We start from the raw sequence: 24,056 nt of genomic DNA on the forward strand, positions 1-24,056 counted from the left end.
GGTGAATGAGAATGCTATTAGTTTGATTTGAGTGAAGTTATCACGCCTAAGGGTACCGTTATTGTTAAGTCTAAGTATATCATTTCAATTTGAGTATTTTTTTCTTAATAATATCTCCTATCGCGTGTAAGATTAACTTTAAATTAAAAAAAACCTGTTGGGATACCTAATGCCATTATTCAGAAATGTTCATCCGCTTAGATCATGTCATGTTTGTATGTGTTTACAAAGGGACAATAATTTCATTTAAGCTATTAATGCTTTTTAAATTTTATGAATAAGCGAGACACATCAATGTCATTAACCCTTTAACCGCCAGAGTCTGATATATAAGACATTACATATCCAGCTCATTTCGCCACAGTCTGATAAATAAGACAAAGATCTGATTTGGTTTTTACAGCACATTTATAACTCCCGTAACTATGCCAACCTTACTCTGCGTGGTACAATTACTGTCGGTGGCGACAGGAGCACGCTCGATCAAAAATTGCTGGCGGTTAAAAGGTTAAAACCAGTGATTGTTTTACCCACAACCTAAAGTGATCTCTTTTCAGAAATACTCAATGTATTTTTACATTAGTAGCGCATTTGACTATGAATGCCTTTCGCCTGCGAATGACACATAATTAAGAACCTAGCAACAGCGATCGGCAAATTCGCAGACAGGCGACCCATCGTTTCATCAATGATCGCGATGCGCTGGGCATATTAATGATGTGCCAATACTGCCCGTCCCAAACTTATCCGGCCAATTCGAATGTAGGTACACTGATATCAGCATGATATTCTATTATCGTGCGTCTCGCTCGCGCATATACACGCACGGACAAGTATGAGCGAAATGCACGATAACTGAATGCCATCAGCGAGATGTCATTCTGATATCAGTGTACGTTCGAATTGGCCAGCATGCCTCATAAATCTCAATCGCCGGGCTAAAGTAACGTATCTCATCAATTTAAATCAACTCCGAGTTAAAACAGAGAACGTAGTGTTACTTTTCTTCGTTAAAGGTCAGCTTTATAAATGTCGTTATCGTAAAAAGAAACTCGATACGAATATTGTTATTTATAGGTATACAATTATAGGTATACAAGTAGCTATACAATTAATCAAAAAGTATGTAAGGCATAAAACGTCGCCTACTGTTTTCGAAGCAGACATGTTTTAGTTTTTACAACGTGAAAGCAAACAAAATCGTAGTTACGTCTCACCAGATAGTAAGCGACTGCCGTAAAATATGGACGCTTGAAATGTTTAGTCTGCTTAAAAACTGCTACTGGATTTGGTGCCGGATTTACGTCTAATTTGATTAGTATATGTACTTATAACGTTGGTTGAGATTTACATTTCCAACCGTCATGTGCGATTCCTGGTGATAGAATAGATAATATTGTAAATTTCCGTTTAATTATTTTTACTACCAAATTGTTCTCACTAGTTTGCAGTTTACGCTTATAACTGACAATACGTAAACTTTATTGCAATTACATAAGGTCCCTTATTGATCACCTAACGCAGTTATTAGTACTATTTGCGTAAGCTTCCGATTATTCATATACAGTCCGTGATTCAGCGTCGCCTATAAGGCATATTCAAAGGCGTTTATATCGTTACAAGTTCATTACGCTATGTGTTCACGTATACTCGGGTTTTACGTCTATCTGCATGAGATACCATCGTATGCGGTAACTCCCGTCACATCCATAAATAAAACGATTTGTAGTCTATACCTCGTTCTGCTCTGAGCTTAGTAAACGTATCATAAAACAATAAAAGTCCTTTATAAATTCCAGAGCGAGTTGTTCATACATGTACACGTATTAATCATAGAAATATCTACATAAGCCGTGAGAAGCTTAAAGGACATCTTGAATACAAAACGCGTTCGATGAAAGAAGTTAACATTTGCAAAGAGTGAACTGCAAATGTCGCCCACCTCAGAGTGGTATTTTTTAAGCTTAAAGACAAATAAAAACTAGTTAGATTTCGATTTATAATAATAATTATTAAGTTTTTTTTTAAGAACAAAGAGCTACAACAATCACTTTTTTGCAAAACGTCGAATCATACAAGTTTGCTAGGTACTTGTCAATCTTGTCATAGATAATTGAAGAAAGGACATGGGCTTGTCACGTCAAAATATTCGCTATATCACATCACAACATGTAAAAAGAAATTAAATAGCTCACATGATGCGCAGTTTTCAAGGAAAATCCTGATGAAAGAACACGACAATAAATTTACTTATCCATTCTATACGCTAGTTAAGATTCCTATCCGCGGAATAGCATTCGAGCGGCGTACAAAGCAAATTTGAATAATGCAGAATTAAAATGCATACGGTTCTGCTGAAATAAATAAGTGTTTGTAGCGACTGCGTCTCGGAAAGCCTTTAAAGGATTAACATAAATATGTAGCAGACATATTTTATTTGACAGTAATTTTATTCGCAGTCGAATCCCCCGGCGCCGTAAGCAAGTAGCTTTCAGCTTGAATTAATGGAGTTGAATAGGTCTGTTTCAAGCTAGTTTATATGATCATAAGGTTCGAGAAATAATGGCAAATTACAATAATCCAACGCAAATTATGTGTAAGAAATATGCAAAGTTGCGAAAAAAACTTGAATTTAATTACTGTTTCTCTCTATTTCGGAACAATATGCTTTCAAAATTGCTAGAATTTATGGTGGTGCTCGGTAGAACTGCACAAATGAGAAACATTTATAAAATTATCTTACCTTTATGTAAGTACTTGTATAAGCTGATCAGCAGCTAGTCGCTGTGATGATAGCAGTGCACTGTGTGATAACATACAAATGTTTAACCTTTGCGATTCCATAGAACATTGAGTTAGGGTTTGCCGCGTTGAAAATGGCTTATCTCGCTGACAATCGCGACCTATGCTAGCAGTGCAATGTATGACTGTCATTTCGATGTCAGCAGTTCACTAAATGAAAACAACCTGGCCCTGTAGACAACATGCCAATCGCTAACGCTACGTAGCGAACGACACGCAACTGTCACTGTGACACTAATACGGAAGAGTGATAGAGACACACAAAGCGATTCGATGGCGAAGCGCAAGCGATTGTCACCTTGGCTACGCCGCCTGACGTACCTTCTTGTGGTTCCATAATACGTTGACTGAGGGCTTGCCGCGCCGGAAGTCGCTCTGGTCGATGACGTCATCGTGGATCAGCGACGCCGAGTGGATCATCTCGCTTATCATCGCGACCTGTCGCTGTGATGCCAGCAGTGCACTGTGGGATAGTAAAAATGTTAGTTAAAAATAAGTTTTTGGCATAAATTTCATTTTTGGTACAAGCTTTTATCGCTGACTGTACTTTTTTTTCCACAGACAAATAACACTCATCGAGACAATTCTAAAAACCCCAAACACAATTAGGTTCCATTGTTTTATCACAGAGTTCCTATGACTACCTCCTGTCTCCATTATCAGATCAGCTCCATGGTACCATAATATTGCATTGTCACCCGACTTTACACACGTATGCAAATTTTCAGCTTCATCGGAAACCGGGAAGTGGGTCAAATGTAACTTGAAAGATTTGATTACAGACAACGGGACAGGCGAAACTAAATAAAAGCTTGTAAAAATTTCATAGGACGATTAGGACGGAGGTAGGTAGCGCACTAATTTGTGACGCGCTATGCTAACAGATTATTTGTCGATAAAACGGCTATAAGATCATTCTACGAAAGCTATGCCTGTTATCGTGACCGCATGGTAGTCTATTTCGTTGTCATGCTTGATATGCTAATACCATATAGATGACAAAGTCACCGTGCTGTCCCATTGTCAATTGGCAATGACTTAAGTTTAAAGATGGAATGTACTGGGACAGTAACGAGCACTGAGACGTCTACTTTATAACGGATTTTTACATTTCTGATCGGAATTGCAACGTATTTTCAGATAAATTTGAATTCACGGTAATTGAAGAGCATTAATAAGTAGTCGAATAATAATTGATCCTGGTGAGGCAAACGCTATAAATTTAAATAATGCAAAGTCGAATATTTATTCATCGAGTTCGATCTTTGTTTCAATCTTATCTACTCTATACCTACAATTCAAATTCACATCTACCAAATACTAAAGCTGGAGAATCTATAGCACACTTGCTACGAAATTTTGCAATAAAATGCGAATGATATTCACAAATAAATCACATGAGAATCTGGTTACCGTGGGTCGTAGGCGCAGAAAAGTTACGTAATTTAAAAAATGATAATCCATAATTTATTGGTTAATGTTACGTCAATTGATTATGTTACGACCTTGGTCCTCACACGCAACATACTGCCAGATAGTTTCGCTAGACTCAATGTTACAAATACTACCATATTTTATGTAGACTCGATTCACCTGAACCGGTATCGAACTGTTCATAATTTCTTACGAAATCACTGTTTTTACTTAACCTCGTAAGTCCCCGCGTACTTGTACAAGTACAAATTAAGGATAGCACTTCAGACCTGACATTTTAACTACATAGATGGCTTAACTGCCTAATGTACTTACTCAAGAACAAATTTTTCATTCCCCATTTACCGGGTAGTTTTTTTACAACGGCAACACTGACACGGTCATTCTCATTCTATATTCTATGGTCAATTTCGCCATGTTAGACAGGTAAAGTCAACTGTCAGTGTCAGTGTCACTTTTTCGCAAGATGGCCACAAAGTCAGGTTGCTGGCCAGCACGAGGTAAGATAATCGGTTTATATTCAAGTAATCACTTGTTTTTTCTGTTGTCATACGAATGTATTAGTATATTTAAATTATAAATATTGTAAAATAAACAATATTTCAAAGAAACCTGTATATTTAAGGAGGGTCGTGATTGGGCAAAATAATTTGTACTTACGGTAGTACGTTCGGTCTAACTTACAAGTATTTTTTTTCTTATTCTAGCGTTTGATGAAAAGCAAATATCACAACTTCTCAATAACTAGGACTTCAAGGACTCGGATAATGAAGATATGTTTATATCTGAACCCGACCAAGAATCAAATAGGGACTTTTCTTCGTTTTCGGAATATGAAGATGGAGAAATAGAAGTTGTAGTACGCGGACGTGTATCTAGTCATCGATTTCAAAGTGCTCGTGGTCAATGAGGTGGGCGAAGCCGTGGTAGAAGCACAAGTGCACAAGAGCGCGACGTGGGCAAAGTGCAAGGGGTAGGTCTGGAGATCTAGTCCAGATTTTGAACACCCAAATCCAACCTTCGTAGATGTAGTATGATATTAAAATAATAAAAAGAGGTTTTTTAATTCACCTTTTTATAAGAAGAAGATTAGTTATGTTGTAATAAAGTAACATTTTTTCTTTAGTGATGTTTAGAGAAAATATATGATTTAATTTTAATATTAACCTCGTAAGTCCTGTGTTTTTCCAACAGCAGTAGTCATATCTGCCGGCTGTACTATACCAAGTACAAACCAAGAATAGTGCTTCAGACCGAAACAAAAAGATGCCGATTTTAGAGATTTTTTGAAGTGGGGTCTTATTTTCAGTATTTTTTATGGTATGTTTATTATGTATGGCACCTCTTTAAGAAGGAAATTATTGAAAATATTTTGTACTTGTGTGAGTACATTGGGTTTTTACACAGTATAATAAAAAAGTTAAAGGATTTATTTAATATTAAAATTAAATCATATATTTTCTCTAAACATCACTAAAGAAAAAATGTTACTTTATTACAACATAACTAATCTTCTTCTTATAAAAAGGTGAATTAAAAAACCTCTTTTTATTATTTTAATATCATACTACATCTACGAAGGTTGGATTTGGGTGTTCAAAATCTGGACTAGATCTCCAGACCTACCCCTTGCACTTTGCCCACGTCGCGCTCTTGTGCACTTGTGCTTCTACCACGGCTTCGCCCACCTCATTGACCACGAGCACTTTGAAATCGATGACTAGATACACGTCCGCGTACTACAACTTCTATTTCTCCATCTTCATATTCCGAAAACGAAGAAAAGTCCCTATTTGATTCTTGGTCGGGTTCAGATATAAACATATCTTCATTATCCGAGTCCTTGAAGTCCTAGTTATTGAGAAGTTGTGATATTTGCTTTTCATCAAACGCTAGAATAAGAAAAAAAATACTTGTAAGTTAGACCGAACGTACTACCGTAAGTACAAATTATTTTGCCCAATCACGACCCTCCTTAAATATACAGGTTTCTTTGAAATATTGTTTATTTTACAATATTTATAATTTAAATATACTAATACATTCGTATGACAACAGAAAAAACAAGTGATTACTTGAATATAAACCGATTATCTTACCTCGTGCTGGCCAGCAACCTGACTTTGTGGCCATCTTGCGAAAAAGTGACACTGACACTGACAGTTGACTTTACCTGTCTAACATGGCGAAATTGACCATAGAATATAGAATGAGAATGACCGTGTCAGTGTTGCCGTTGTAAAAAAACTACCCGGTAAATGGGGAATGAAAAATTTGTTCTTGAGTAAGTACATTAGGCAGTTAAGCCATCTATGTAGTTAAAATGTCAGGTCTGAAGTGCTATCCTTAATTTGTACTTGTACAAGTACGCGGGGACTTACGAGGTTAAATAAATCCTTTAACTTTTTTATTATACTGTGTAAAAACCCAATGTACTCACACAAGTACAAAATATTTTCAATAATTTCCTTCTTAAAGAGGTGCCATACATAATAAACATACCATAAAAAATACTGAAAATAAGACCCCACTTCAAAAAATCTCTAAAATCGGCATCTTTTTGTTTCGGTCTGAAGCACTATTCTTGGTTTGTACTTGGTATAGTACAGCCGGCAGATATGACTACTGCTGTTGGAAAAACACAGGACTTACGAGGTTATGGTCAATGCGGAAAGACCATCTATAGGAGAAGAATTGTGATATGCTGATATAGTTGGTCAAACCAAATTGTCAGTAAATAAGAACAAAAAAACTAATGGTCCACGAGCCAGGCGCAAATTTCGTCAGTCATCGCCTCCCGGCTGAAAACTCGTATACTGGTTAACGGCCATATATGATGAACCCTCGTGGACATCAGCTGCCGCTACGTTGGTGGGTTGAGGAATGGCAGCCACCGAACAAGTAAAAAAATATTTTTTTTTTCAGTCATCGCCTCCCGTTTGATACTTAGTCAGATGAAAGTTTAGGTGCTATTGTTAATAAAAACAATCGTCAGCCGGTTGTATCGCGGTGGAATCACCGTCAGCTGTACACATGAACATGTAAAAAAAATTTTTTTTTTTCAGTCATCGCCTCCCGCTTGATACTTTGTCAGATGATAGTTTAGGTGCTATTGTTAATAAAAAAACTCGTCAGCCGGTTGTATCGCGGTGGAATCACCGTCAGCTGGTCACATGAACATGTAAAAAAAAATGTTTTTTTCAGTCATCGCCTCCCGCTTGATATTTTGTCAGATGATAGTTTAGGTGCTATTGTTAATAAAACAAATCGTTAGCCGGTTGTATCGCGGTGGAATCACCGTCAGCTGGTCACATGAACATGTAAAAAAAAAATATTTTTTCAGTCATCGTCTCCCGCTTGATACTTTGTCAGATGATAGTTTAGGTGATATTGTTAATAAAAAAAATCGTCAGCCGGTTGTATCGCGGTGGAATCACCGTCAGCTGGTCACATGAATTTATAAAGCAAATAAATAAATACAATCTAAAATTTAAAATAATTGGTTTCAGTCATCGCCTCCCGTTTGATACTTTGCCAGATGATAGTTTAGGTGCTATTATTAATAAAAAGAATCGTCAGCCGGTTGTATCGCGGTGGAATCACCGTCAGCTGGTCACATGAACATGTAAAAAAAAATTTTTTTTTCAGTCATCGCCTCCCGCTTGATACTTTGTCAGATGATAGTTTAGGTGCTATTGTTAATAAAACAAATCGTCAGCCGGTTGTATCGCGGTGAAATCACCGTCAGCTGGTCACATGAACATGTAAAAAAAAAATATTTTTTCAGTCATCGCCTCCCGCTTGATACTTTGTCAGATGATAGTTTAGGTGCTATTGTTAATAAAAAACATCGTCAGCCGGTTGTATCGCGGTGGAATCACCGTCAGCTGGTCACATGAACATATCAAGCAAATAAATAAATAAAATCTAATATATGTTCATATGACCAGCTGACGGTGATTCCACCGCGATACAACCGGCTGACGATGTTTTTTATTAACAATAGCACCTAAACTATCATCTGACAAAGTATCAAGCGGGAGGCGATGACTGAAAAAAAAAATTTTTTTTACATGTTCATGTGACCAGCTAACGGTGATTCCACCGCAATACAACCGGCTGACGATTATTTTTATTAACAATAGCACCTAAACTATCATCTGACAAAGTATCAAGCGGGAGGCGATGACTGAAAAAAAAAAAAATTTTTTACATGTTCATGTGACCAGCTGACGGTGATTCCACCGCGATACAACCGGCTGACGATTTTTTTTATTAACAATAGCACCTAAACTATCATCTGACAAAGTATCAAGCGGGAGGCGATGACTGAAAAAAAAATTTTTTTTTACATGTTCATGTGACCAGCTGACGGTGATTCCACCGCGATACAACCGGCTGACGATGTTTTTTATTAACAATAGCACCTAAACTATCATCTGACAAAGTATCAAGCGGGAGGCGATGCTGAAAAAAAAATTTTTTTTTACATGTTCATGTGACCAGCTGACGGTGTTTCCACCGCGATACAACCGGCTGACGATTTTTTTTATTAACAATAGCACCTAAACTATCATCTGGCAAAGTATCAAACGGGAGGCGATGACTGAAAATATTTTTTTTTTACGTGTTTCGGTTGCTGCCATTCCTCAACCCACCAACGGAGCGGCAGCTGACGTCCACGAGGATTCATCATACGTAGCCGTTAACCACTATAGGAGTTATCGCCTGGGAGGCGATTGGTCATGGAAACCTGTTCGTGGCTCGCGGTCTATAAACTCATCCTTTTCTTTTGGGTGCTAGTACTAGTGTAAGACAAAGACAGTATGATTCTCTGTCTATGTTTGAGATGAGACAGTCCTTTGACAAACTAATATAAAAATATGGCAACTTAAAGTAGACCATCACCACTATCATGTTGTAACACTCAAATGGGATTGAGGTATAGTTTTAATGTGAAAAACTGTTGGAAAACAATTACCCAGTGGGAAGCAAAGTAGGCACATTTTACGGTACGCAGTGGCACAGAAATCCAATTCCTTGTGTATTTCTACGAAGTTTACAAAATAAAGAAGAAATGCGAAAATTCAAGGGCATGCAAGGCCTTGAACGGCGACCGTCAGATGACCGAACGCAACTGTGAACTATTGGCAAACGGTTAGGCAATGGCTTAATGGGAGAGTGGTGTAACGTAGACGTAGCGTCCACTCTAGACCTTGTTTAGAGATTTTATGATAGATCTAGTCTGTTTGATATCATAATTTAGTCTGAAAAGAAGGCCTATTCAAGTACAATTTTACATAGCTGTTGCATTTTAATGATTACAGCCTTCTACATGTTTTTTCCTGTCGTGTTATTCCTGTGTGCCGTTTTGCGAATACGCTCCGCCTGGTAATTTTTTGTCGAATAATTTTCATAACACTAGTTTTAATAGCTATAGTACTGATTTCACGTGAGCTGTCGTGTACTACCATAAATTCTTCACCTCAGCAGTAGCTCGACTGGGCCCAAGAATGCTCTGGCATTAAAATAATATTGGTACAAAATCTTACGTTTCCATTCAATTCCACGCTTCGATTCAATTGTTTCAAGGGCAGAAGTAGATTGGATTGGACTAATTTTCTGTCGGAATTGTATAATTTTCTGTTTCAGTTTATTGCTTGTTAAAACGTTAGATTCCGCAGGCAATGTTGCTCGAGGATCGATCACTCGAACTTTGTAATCATCTGTAAACGTGACTTATAATTTTCGTGAGATAAAGCAACAGTCATTAACAGGGGTCGGACAAAAAGTGCGGAAGACGTCAAACCACTTATAGGATGATTTCAAATAGTATTTTTTATTTTCATAAACAATTATCACTTATCATTTATCAACCTCTTTATTAAACGATATCGCCACTTGAAATGAGTAAGTACGTTTTTGACTGACACATTGTCAATCAGATGAACAATAAATTGACTTCGTTATTGTTTAGCTATTGTATCTTCACGATTATATTTAGCTAAAATTTATATTTACTAATGTATAAGAAAACGCTCTAAAATGTCATCTTTACTAGAATATTGTGGCAAGTTTCGTGAAATTTATTTTATTCACTACATCACCCTACCACCTGTATTATTAATTCCATGGATTTATTTACGATTATTTTGTTACTTCATTAATACTACTTTGTTACTACATGTCACACGAAAGTTTAAATACAAACTCAAACATCATCCTGTGTGCAAGATTAGGTACGTCATTTTTACGTCATCCGCACTTTTTGTCCGACCCCTGGTCATTAACATTTTGATTATTAATTCTATTACATAATAAAGCTTGCGGCGAATTTATATGATGTAAATAATTATATTAGGCATGTTAATATGCTGATCAGTCTTTATCAAAGATAATTTGTGTTACTAGAGACAAAAATGCATGTTCAACAAATTACAACAAAATGCACAATTTGTCGTGCATCCGTTTTCCCGGTTGTCTGAAATTCGTTTGGCAACCGAATCCCAAAAAATGGCGCAGAGACAAATTTTTACAAAAACGACTTCAAAGTTCCGTCCGATCTTCTAAAATCCAATTAATACGTACTCAAAGTCCCTCACACGCACCCAGATTTCGGTATCGTCGTAATATTTTGCTTCATTTCACCGCAAAGCTGATAACGAATAATATTCCATCCCTATACAGATTCCAAGAAGCATTGTTTGATTTGTAAGCGATACACCGTTTCTATATCTAAAAATATTAGATACTATACTTGGTCAACCAGATCTTGACAGTAGAAAAAGGCGGCAAATTTGAAAAATGTAGGCGCGAATGTATATCGTCCCATAGATAATTTGAATTTCGCGCCTTTTTTTACTCACAAGATTTGGTTGACCAGTTATATATTATTCAGTACTGAAGAGATGAAGGAGACGAATCTATTGCATGCTCTGATGGGTAGATTATGTGTTCTGATAAAAACATTGCAACATCTTTACTATTGTAAATGTACCATAATCTTGCAATAAAGACATTTTTGATTTGATTTGACCGTTAAAAAAAAGATAGCTACGTGCTAAATGCTCGGAACTTCGCTATGGTAGGTACATGCGCTAAATATGGCTGCGTATCTGTATGAAGAAAAGGGAGAATATATCGTTTTATGCGCACGAGTACATCTAAAGATTCTAATAAGATAAAAAAATCAATCGCTTCGCTACGCTTTACATTAGTGAGCGAACAGCTAAAGATTCGTCTTCATGTAATTAGTTGCCATTCGTGAGTAAACTGCACTCAGTCATTAGTTTATTAGGGCCAGTGTCAAACTGCGGTGCACGGTTAGCTGGATGTCATATTTGCTTAAACTGCGTTAATGACAGACTGCCGTATTCGAACTTCAAGATATTCACAAGAGACGACACGTACTAGATCCATTCTAGATACGTTATAGTTTAGATTTCAACTAGTTCTCTTTTGCAGCGCAATTCGGGCAACCAATGTCACTTTTACGATAGATCGTGTTAGATATGTATTAGATGTGAATTAGATCTCTAAGTAATATCTTGTGGAAATCGTTCAAGAGTATCTCCAGAATCGCGGAAATGTCAAATTTGACAGGTTAGATCTTAAACATATCGTTATCGTATCTTGGCTATGTCTAAAAGATATCTAATAGATGTCTATTACAAAATCCGAATCGGGCCCATAATTTCACATGCCCATTATCTACGCAGAGTAGGTACAAGGACAGAGTAGGCTGCTATTTGCTTTACCGAGGAAAAATTTACGCTAATATAATTATATGTATAGAAGGAAAGTTAACAACATTTACAGGTATAAAAGTTGATGTTGCTGACTTTGCTTTTATATGACTCACATCATAAATCGTAAGTATATTTGCGCTTTTATCGACCTTTAAATTAGCAAAAACGATTAGTAAGGTGTTTTCACCTTAGGGAGTGGTGATGTATACGCAACCGCGTGTCTCTCTAATTACCTACTTCATAAACGCTATTCGTTTTGACACTTGACGTTTTATGAAGTGGTTGTTTTACTCTTTAGGTCACAACCGAGTTATTAGACAAGTTCAAGACCATCAAAACAAATATTGACTTATCTTAAAATAAACTGTTCACTTACTTTCAAAAATCTATCAAATTGACATTAGATATTCAGACTACAACTTGATTAAGAATCATGTCCTCGCTGTAATAGGATTTCATTGACAAAGACAATTAAACCACCATTCATAGAAACTTAATGGAATGCGATAGAGTACGACAAGACTCGAGATTAAACATGCTTCTTAATTAGTATGCGGACATAGTACTGCTATAGTGCAGGCGGATATAAATATCTACTTATCAAATACAGACTAATACTATCCGGTGACCGACAAATTGACACATATCTTTATATTATTAGGCTAAATCAGAGTTGCTATGTATTTAGTTACCATCGTGTGAGCGTCATATTATAAATAAGGGTGGGCTGATCTGAAAGGTCATCAGTGTCTTACTCTTTTCGTTTTGGTCGCTGATCAACAATTTGTTGAAGATCACGCAAAAATACGGCCTGATTCGAACTTTAAGATACGTCAAATATTACGTCTAGATACGATATGGATTAGATATGTCAGTGTCAAAGGTGACACTTTTGGTTGAAGAAGATAAGCTGTGAGCAAATTCGCGACGCTGAGACTCCATCATATATTTGACTAGCGACCCGCCCCAGCTTCGCACGGGTTAACAAATTATACATAAACCTTCCTCTTGAATCATTCTATTTAAAAAAACCGCATCAAAATCCGTTGCGTAGTTTTAAAGATCTAAGCATACATACAGACATACAGCGGGAAGCGACTTTGTTTTATACTATGTAGTGATTTACATCCTTATGGCGGTTGCGAGAGCCATGCGATTCGCTGTGAGCTGTTTTTTTTCGTGGCCCATTGAAAGTCCCTCGGCCTAAGTGTGAACCAGCGCGCAGCGAATTTTTCAGTTGTACTATGCACGCGCGTTATCGAACACAGAATTACAACTGAATACATGCAAATGTACGACGTGCTTGATCTCATTTACTTTGTAATCTGCAATGTATACAGGTACACAGGATCAAAAGCTTGTATGGAAGCAAAAAAAAATTTCCGGCTAGAAAAGCCACAAATCGAGGAAAACTTTTCCCATACAATTTGTATGAAAATGAAAACTCTTATTTTTCACATGCTATTAATTTTCCATACATTTACTATAAAACTGTCAACCTTCTGTCTGTCACTTTGCACAGCGATATTTTTGGCTTATTTTTCAAATTATACATGGCTCTGGATGCCTACAACTGCTTTTATTTTATCAAAAAACATCAGATTACTGTGCAATAGTGTGGGCAGACCCAGTACTGAACAAATAATAACATATCTTTTTGTTTCAGACGTTGCGGTCTTGCACGGCTACGCCGTGTCGCCCTGACGGCCGATGTCAACGTCTACAACGAACTGTACAATATTGTAATTTTAGTGAATCTTGTTATATTGTGTTTAAGTTTTTTGTGCTTTAATTACTACTGGGTACTGTTCCGGTAAGTGGATGCATGCCGCAACTCAATCAGGCGATGGCACGTCATATCTAAATTTTAATTGTGTACAATGCGATAACTCTTTTAAAACGCAGAGAGGCCTCAATATTCATATTTCCAAAAAACACCGTCTATGTATCAGCCAAAATGACGCCGCTCTAAATTTAGGCCCATCCTCTTTGTCCACCCCCCTTTCTGACCAACCAAATTCTATCCCTTTCCATTTATACCTCAGCGAACTTAAAAATAATGTGCCCGTTATTAAAAGAGTTCCGCGTGGCGCTAGGATCACGGTCGCTAACCACCTTTCAGGCCTACTTATAAAATGTGTGGAAAATAATCAAATTGATGATTGGCATAATCTTTTCCTTTTCTCATTCAGAACCCTTCATGCCAAAAAGGATAAGGCAATTTCTTTAACACAAAAAATCAAAAACAATTGCGTTTCGAATACAACTCCACACATTTCTCGACCTTCTGGATGTGCCTCATCCACTTTCAATAGAACTAAATTAATTGAAAGTAAAATTAGCGACGGCGATCTTAAAGGTGCCGCTCGTCTCCTTTTCACAAACGACGTGCTATCACCAGATACTCCCGATACCCTCTCGGCCTTACGATCTAAACATCCCCCGGCTCCTTCAGTACCACATTTGTTTGCCCCGCCTACTGCTGACCAGGCCTGCCTCCAAATCGAAGGCAAAGATGTTATTGACGCCATATTTTCTTTCAAAACCGGTTCGGCGGCCGGCCTGGATGGGATCTCGCCCCAACATTTGAAGGATCTAATTTCTCATTCCGTGGGCGACGCAAGTGAGCAGCTTGTCTGTGCCCTTACTAAATTAATAAATTTTATGTTTTCAGGCAAAATTAACACTGAAATCGTCCCGATTCTATACGGGGCAAACCTGATCGCCCTAACCAAAAAGGACGGAGGGGTGAGACCCATTGCGGTGGGGTCTACTTTACGACGTCTGGCTTCAAAAATTGCGGTTAGACACGTTAGATCAAAATTGCAGTCCCTTTTTGAACCAATACAGCTAGGTTTCGGCACGAAAGGTGGGTGCGAGGCAGCCGTCCATGCCCTAAGGACCTACCTTTCTTTCGATGACTGCGAAATTGTTGTCAAAATTGACGTTAAAAATGCTTTTAATTCGGTTAGTAGAGACACTTTGCTGACAGAAGTTAAGGACAAAATTCCGGAACTATACAATTACCTTTTCTTTTGCTATTCAGACTCATCTAAATTAATGTACAAGTCACATGAATTATCTTCTGAGGTTGGCTGTCAGCAGGGTGACCCTCTCGGGCCAGCAATTTTTAGCTTGGCAATAAATCCAATCATTAAAAATTTAAAATCAAAATTCAATGTCTGGTACTTAGATGACGGAACCCTAGGAGGCGACGTGAATACTGTGCTCTCTGATTTGTCTTTTATTAAGAGTAGTTTCGAAAATATTGGTTTAGAACTGAATTTCAGCAAATGCGAACTCTTTATTCAAAAATCTTCTTGTACTTTGTCTGACTTACAAACCAAATTTGACGATCTGACTCCCAATATCAAATCAGTAGACAAGTATTCTCTTTGCCTCCTGGGTTCTCCTATATTCGAGGAATCATTTCCCCGTTTTATTTCTAACGCTATAACTAAATTCAAAAGTCACACGAATCGCTTACTCGAAATTAGCCCTCATTATGCTCTTGTGATTCTCAAATTCTGCCTTTTTGTCCCTAAATTTACATATGTGCTCCGCAGTTGTCCTTTTTGGAAACATCAAAATTTATTGTCGCCTATAGATGATTTGATCAAAATTAGTTTAGAGACGATTCTAAACATTCAGCTAAGTGAGCCTTCCTGGTCTCAAGCGTCCCTCCCTATTCGGTTTGGAGGTTTAGGAATTCGCAAAATTTCCAGTGTGGCTTCCCCAGCCTTTTTGGCGTCCACTCATAGCACGTCTGGTCTCACAGGAAATATCTTAAGGGCTTTGCCCACAAACTGTGAGATTGCGGGCTTTGAGGACGCCAAAAATGCTTTTAAAATTGCTTGCCCAGGCAAACAATTTCCAGACAACCCAAATTCACAAAGGAGCTGGGATAATGTTTACTGTGATTTAGCTTACAATACTCTGCTAAACAACTGTACAGGTCCAGATCGCGCGAGGCTTTTGGCGGTCGGAGCCCGGGAAGCCGGTTACTGGCTACATGCCCATCCTTCGCCCAATACTGGTACTTTCTTGGATCCGGCCTCCCTTAGACTGGCGACTGGTTTGCGACTTGGGGTTTCGGTGTGTACGCCACACATATGCTCTTGTGGCACGGACGTGGACCGACTGGGACACCATGGATTATCCTGTCAAAAAAGTGCAGGACGCTTTTCGAGACATGCGTCGCTTAATGACATAATCCGTCGGTCTCTTGCCACCATCAATGTGCCTGCTCTTCTTGAGCCGACTGGCATTTTCAGAGACGATGGCAAGAGGCCCGATGGGGTGTCCTTAGTTCCTTGGAGCTTGGGACGGATGTTAGTGTGGGATGCTACCTGCGTAGACACACTGGCACCGTCCCACCTCCAACGGACTAATGTAAAAGCGGGCGGGGCGGCGGAAAGCGCCGAAATTTTAAAACGTAACAAATATAAGAGCCTCGGTAGAGAGTACCATTTTGTACCATTTGGAGTTGAAACTCTAGGTCCATGGGGTCCCAGCGCGCATAAGTTGTTCGCAGAAATCGCGAAGCGTCTGGTTGACGTAACTGGTGACCGAAGAGCTGGCGGCTACCTCGCACAACGTATCAGCATTGCGATACAGCGAGGAAATGTCGCCAGCATCCTTGGTACAATGCCTCAAGGGCCTATTTTAGATTTAAGCTAGTTTTTAATTTCTTTTAGTAATACACTGTATATATCTTGTTTGTAAATAAATGACACATTATGTAACTATGGAGAAAATGTGAAATTTAACTCACAGTTTTCTATCTGGCCAATCAGTCCTGTTACATTTAAGAACCATAATACTGTATAAAAACATTGCTGTAGGACAGAAAATTGTGAATAAAATTTCACATTTTCTCCATAGTAAATGTATGGAGTAAGTTTTTATTAATTTGTGGCTTTTTAATACATTACCGTAAGTTGACCCCTAGGAAACAATTGATACTGGATAGGAATGGAATCGATTGGCATACAAAAATAGCATGTGAAAAATAAGTTTTCATTTTCATACAAATTGTATGGGAAAAGTTTTCCTCGATTTGTGGCTTTTCTAACCGGAAATTTTTTTTTGCTTCCATACAAGCTTTTGATCCTCAATAGGAATGGGATCGATTGGCATCAAAAAAAAAGTTTGTTAAAAATGACCTTTTTCTCGCACCCTGTATGTTTTTTCCGAAATCTGTAAAAGCCAATCTTCATTAATTTGAAATCGAGGGAAGGTCTTCTAAGACCGTTTTCTCGTTGCAGCACGGGATCTGGTAGCTGCCCTCACTGACCCAAAAAGAAAATCCATCCTATATACGTTTCATAAGGACAAGGACATTTGCCATGCCTACCTTCGATTTGCAATACTTGGAACTTAGATCGACAATAAAATGAAATACCGAGTTTTATTATTATTAAGTCATTATAGGAAATACACAGTAATAAACCAGTCTATTTAGATTCCACAGTTAAACGCAGATTTACTCCTTTTCAGAGGGCGTTTAACTTTAACAATTTACTTAAACTTGTCAAACAGGAATATATGTATTAAGCGAATACCGGGTTCAACATGTAAATGTCAACATGTCTACACAAAGTAGTGGGAAAACCTACAACAAATAAGGCGACACGCGGCGCGTTCGGGTTAGCAACTGGTGTAAATTATTCAAATTATCAATATATTGACGTTCAAAATAAACGGATCTATTTGTATCACAAAATGGGCCCGTGAAATAACTCGTAGGCCGATTCGAACTTGGAAATGGAAGTCTATTTGATCTCATTTTTACATGACTCGCAGGTGCATTTCGCACGTTAGTTATATGTAACACGTATGATAATTGAGATGCTTGGCACGGGCATGTGATGCGGAGGGATGAAAGTCATGTGACGGGAAAGGTATGAGCAATGAAGGTAGACTAGGTAGCGGTATGTAAGGGGAAAGAAAACCCATGAAAAAGGTGGATGGACTGGGAAAGAGATGACATGAAAAAAAAACCAGGTAAATGATGAGATGACGAACGACATAGTAGAATGGAAGAATAAGACATGCTGCAACCAAGTGAATGGGAAAAGGGCAAGCGAATGATGATGATAATAAAATGAGATGCGCTGCGTGTTAAATATATTATATCGACAACTAATCAATAACAGATTTTTAAGCTTCGAAAGACGCTCTTGCACAGATTTATAACGAATTCGTCAAGTTTAAAAATACATATTAGATATTATATTTTTAGATATAGATTTTATTTTCGACGTCTCGTCCGGCCGTGAGTGACTCAGGTGGCGAATTATGCAAATGTTAAGCTGACTGACTAAATGTCAATGAAATTATATACCTATTTGTCTCCTAGAAAACTCGACTGATATAATACGAACATATACACGTCCGACTGCTTGTCACTGTCTCACTACCTCTAAAGTGTCATTAAATAGAACTTGCTAACTATGTAAACAAAAGTTACTAGTAAATTGTCATTTTAGTATGGCGGTTTGTTTACATAGTTAGCAAGTTCTATTGAATGACACTTTACATATCATATTTTAACTTACGTCATTGGCAACAGGTGATAACAGGGTATTATCTATTGGGCATTCGCGTGTCGAGCACTGGGACTCTGGGACATTTACCGTGAATAAAGATAGATCCTTCTAAATATTGGTAGGTACATGACCACGCAACTTCGCTACCCGCATCCAAGCGTAGCGAGGGCATTCCGCAAAAAGGTCTACTTTGTCGGGGACGTCACACGTATGGCAGCTACCTTAATAACCTGCAGAAATCTGTATTACCTATACATATATCATTGAAATTTAAAACTAATTTTTCAAACATTATTCATGTAAAATATCGGCTTCATTGCTATAGCAAGACGTGTTAAAAGGGTAAAAAAATGTCGTTGTCTTGTTTTTTGTCCCCAAAAAATGTGACGGATTTTTTTCAAGAGAATTATAATGTTATAATATATGTATAGCTAGAAAGACATTCAATAGCACTGAAATTTCTATATTTATTTGATAAAAGACAAAAATAGACGCGTGAGCGCGTGACAGAGTGGTCAGAAACCAGATATGGAAAATAATTTTGACCTAAAATAGCGTCACGTACCCGACACTCTTCTGGAATGCCCCAGCGTTCCATATGCCGCAGTGGGATCAAGAGTGGCCTACCTGTTTTCACCGTATACGTGGTAGTTGACGGCGCGCGCCATTAGGATCGCGACCATCGGCCTTAGCGCCTTGCCCTGTCCGTCGAAGTAGTATGTAGCTATGGTGTTTAGTTCGCTCTGGTTCGTGTTCCTTTCCAATTCCTGTAGAAAACAAAAAAATATTTTTATTTGAACTCATATTATTCAATTAGGAACTAAAATAAATTGTATCTTCTAATATGTCTGTGATTTGACAGCGGTTTGAAAATAATCAATCAATTTAATCAATATTTTTTTAATCAGGCACATTTATGTAAAAATATGAGTCGACTTGACTTGATATTGATGACACATAAAAATATTTACTATAAATTATGAATCAATAATATATTATAAATAAATCTCTGTAAGTGACCTTTTTAATTTATTTATTTGCAAACAATATACTTTCTTACTCAATAAGGGACACTTGCACCATCCCACTAACCCAAGGTTAAGCGGTTAAAATGTTAACTTAGTGTCAAATTGTACTGGTAACCATGGTAACTCCAGGTTTAACCGGTTAACCCCGGGTTAGTGGGATGGTGCAAGTGGCGCTAAGTACAATAAACACAATCTTATAATGACGGACAAACTTAATATCAAATTTCATCTAGTCAATCAATTATATAAACATAAAAGTAACGTTTCTTCATACAAACGCGTCACTTTTGACACTTGTTTGACACTGACATATCCAATCCATATCGTTTCAATCTCTAGTATTTGACGTATCTTAAAGTTCGAATATGGCCGTAATTCGCAGTTTTCAGGGTCAAGCCCATACAACTACATTAAAAAGTAGAATTCGTCAAAACCAGTGACAAAACCAAAATATACTTAATCAAGCACGTTTGATCAATTGCCATTATCGTCCCCGACACGCCAATTTAAACTTTAATGGACGATGTGCAATATAAAAGTCTTCTATGATTGCGATCCCATTGAAAATGCTCAATAACATAAAATTACAAGCCAAATAAGGTCAATGTGGCTAATTCCGTCATAGGGAGTATTCCATCCACGACCGTATATTTATTGTTTATTGTGTACCTATTGCATTTAATCTTAATCTTAATTGTTACTAACCATTATGGGCCATTGTTGTCTTTTAAATAAATAAATTGAATTGAATTGAATTTCCATGTTGTTACATAAAGGTGTTACAATAATTTCCAGTACAGTGACATGGGCCCTGTTAGGGCACAGCAATTCTTATTCTAAAATAACAACTAATATAATAACTAATTCTAGGCATGTCAAACAAATAAAATTAAAATAGGTAATAACAAACAATGTTCATAACTTAAAATAACTATAAAAGGTCAAGAACTATAAAAAATACAAAAAAAAACAACCAAAAATATTTACACACAATTAAAATTGAAAATTAAATTATAATTACAAATTATTAATTAGCTATTTACACGACTGTATAATTTTAAATTTTTTATTTGATTTTCAATCGTAAGAAAAAAACCCAGTTGGTTTTGATTGCTGAACCTAAAAGCAATCGCTGCTTTGTCGAAGAATTTATCAATTTTGTTCGTTGTTCGAGAAAAACGCTAATGGACGGATTAGCCCCTATGACGGAATTAGCCACATTGACCTTACCGACATCATAATAATAATATCCCCATCACTCAACGACCATGATCTTTATAAGCTTTTTAAGAGCCACTCGAGGCTTTCAATAGTTTCGCGTCTAAGCAATCACGATAAAGAATAATATCGAAAACGTCAGGTGTGACCCTACCAATTTTGAATAGCCATACCACGAGTTACATTTGACATTGATTAGACGCCTCAGTGCACGTATTTTACATAATATTTAATTTCATTTATGACAGTGCAAACGAGTAGTGTTTGTTACTAATATCAAATCGAAAAAAAAGTATTTGTCAAATGTAATGCGCTTGCCTATTTCCGTTAAATATTGCAAATCACTTTAAAATCATATCGTTTTGTTTACTTTACAATTTATACACGTTATAATTATAACGGTTAATTATAGTTATGTTATATTGATTTCGCTAGCTATACATATAAAATTATCGTTACAGTAAATACATAATAATATGTTTAGCCCTGATCTTTATTAAATTATTAGTAATACCGAGTTGTCGTTACAGATCTGTCAGTGTCAAAAATGACATTTCTTCAACCAAAACCGTCACTCATGACACTGACAGATTGGTATCGTATTGCTGTGACATCTTATAAGCATTGTTCGAATCGGGCCGTATGTAGGATCATACTGTAAGTCGCTCACGATCATATCATAAAGTTTAATACGCAATGTGCTACGGTTTCGTAGACCTTGCTACGACGAAGCTACGATGAGTGAAACTTCTTTCTACAGTATAAATAGTTCCTGCTACAGTTAGTAATTTATATATGTCACCGTACAATTGTAAACACTCGTCAGATTATAATCTCGCTAGTTACATTATAAACTGACGGTAGCGAAATTATAATCTAACCTAACCTAACCTACGTTAGATTATAAACTAACGGGTTCACAATCTTACGGTGACATATATACGAATAACAGGCCAATTCAAACGTACACTGACATCTAAATCTCTCTCGCTCGCGCCAATACATGTTCGGATAAGTATGAGCAAAATGCATGTTAACTGATACCATTTTACTGTCAGTATACGTTCGGATTGGTCTGTAGATCTAAGATTAATAATATTGTCATCGGTTAAAAAATATATGTATCTAACTCCCTAAGCTAACCCGATTTACAAGGCTCGTATCACACTGCCCGATTCGAACTTTAAGATACCTACGTCAATTAATAGATCTAGAAATGATATGGATTAGATATGTCAGTGTCAAAAGTGACGTTTTTGTTTGAAGAAACGTTACATTTGATACTGACATATCTAATCCATATCGTTTCTAGATCTATTAATTGACGTATCTTAAAGTTCGAATCGGGCCGTTAGTAAAGATTTAATAGATTCGAACGTGATCAGTACGGCTACCATCAGTTTGTCACTGACATAAACGCCGTCGAGAACGTAATTTACTTTCTATACATCTCGCTGGTACTCGCATATTAGTGCAAACGAGATGTATAGAAAGTAAATTACGTTCTCGATAGCGTAAATGTCAGTTTTGACACTGTCAGTGAGTCATGGTACGGGCTCTGACAATAAGTAGTGAAAGAGGCATTTGAAGTTTTAAAATAATGATGTTGTTGATATGAAAATATTCACAGTGCATCTTACTCTGACTCTATATATGAGTACGAGCAAGATTCACGGACGAATGTCAAAATGAGATGAAATTAACATAATTATTAATTTTCTAAGCTCCAACTGAAAATATTTACCCACATTTTAATTATTTTCTTTACATATATTTGTAAGAAGATGTGGTCCGTGACGTTGTCGTGAACTTATATACCCTGAATAAAGATATATGCATTAGTGCAATTTACATATTCAACAGTTCATTGGATTTAACAGGCATTTTGAATAATTATTGATCATTATCATACAGCTTTGTACTATTGTTTACAGGCGTAATGTCACGAATCATACGTGAAAATATGTACCTGCAACAATGCAATAGTGAATAATTAATCAAATGTTTTTAGTCGGGCCATGAGATCGACTCAAAAAGACTCCGTAGTATTAACCTTTAATATGGCCCAAAATCTTGGTCTTCACGACCAAGCCTCTTCGAAGCTCAATAATGATTCCGTTTCGGCAAATAGATGGTCAAAGATAAGGTGCCTCCTATGTCAATTAAGGGGTTAGGTTTTTACGAAGACGCTTATTAACTAAAGTTAGGCGCTTTTATTCTTAAGTAATAAGCTGCTGGAGTAGCACAACTATGATGTCTCTTACAAAATTTAATGATTCAAGAGCCGATGTGAGAAACCTAATAAAGTTTTCACAGGTTTTTATTAGTAAAGATTTTTTCGCACTGCACCCTAATATGATTATATGATGATTATAATTTGAATAATCGTATATTAAGTTGTTAAGTAAAGTGCCTATATAATCCTATAAAAAGGTAAGTGCAGTTGCAGTGCAATGACTGCATGAACACGATGATTATACCTGAAACTAAATATTAGCTAATTTACGAGTGGTAAATGTAATTGGAACTGAAACGATCGATCTGAAGCGATCGCACTATATTATCATAATATATTAAACAAGTATGGAAGCGGCCAAATGTGACCGCGTCTAGTGAGCAAGAGATCTGTGATCGTGTCGCATATCGCAATTTGATGCAACCAGACGCAAGTGTCATCTCCCGACCTTGCCGACGGAGATTGCGACAATCCTTTAAATCACTATTGTACATGCATACCAATTTTATTGTGTTTAACCACCGTGGAAGGTTATGGGAGCAACAAATTTAAATTACATCTAAATGTGCATTGTATTAGTTTAAACGACGGGAGCTACGCCATTACAATATAATAGAATGCTTACGTAATTCAATTGCTTTAAATATTTCTGGTTTATGTTATGCAGTAACTTTGAGACTAAAGCTTAATTTTTAATGCAACATACGTACGGCATAAGGCGAATGACAGCTAACTGATATGATTAAAATATCGGTTTGATGTCAGGTGCACGTTCGAATTAGCCTAAAAGCCTGTGCCATTTTGTTGTGCGCACACGCAGCTGGTATGCTCTGGCCTTAGGTAATCTTCACAATACAGAAATATCAAGTGTCCTATTGTGGAATAAATCTAATATGCATCGAAATCTTAGCCGTGCCCATCGGTCATTTAAATATTAAATAACAAAGATATATTCGAGGTCAATATGAAACGCCAACTGTGCCTTTGCCTAATATGCAGTTTCGAAGTTCTAGCCGTATTCCCATTGGTCGAGGGCAAA

General features: G+C 37.1%; 1 protein-coding gene across 1 annotated transcript in view; it reads right to left on the reverse strand.

The window, feature by feature from the left end:
• Positions 1-24,056, reverse strand: part of LOC134649585 (all trans-polyprenyl-diphosphate synthase PDSS1) — an 83,855-nt gene that overhangs the window by 25,143 nt on the left and 34,656 nt on the right. Inside the window, exons 3-4 of the mRNA XM_063504402.1 lie at positions 19,163-19,302; positions 3,124-3,265 (exon numbers count right to left, since the gene is read on the reverse strand). Coding sequence (XP_063360472.1) covers positions 3,124-3,265; positions 19,163-19,302 — 282 coding nt within the window. The remainder of the gene's footprint in view (positions 1-3,123; positions 3,266-19,162; positions 19,303-24,056) is intronic.

Source organism: Cydia amplana, chromosome 7 (genome assembly GCF_948474715.1).
Source record: "Cydia amplana chromosome 7, ilCydAmpl1.1, whole genome shotgun sequence".
Taxonomy (NCBI): Eukaryota; Metazoa; Arthropoda; class Insecta; order Lepidoptera; family Tortricidae; genus Cydia; species Cydia amplana.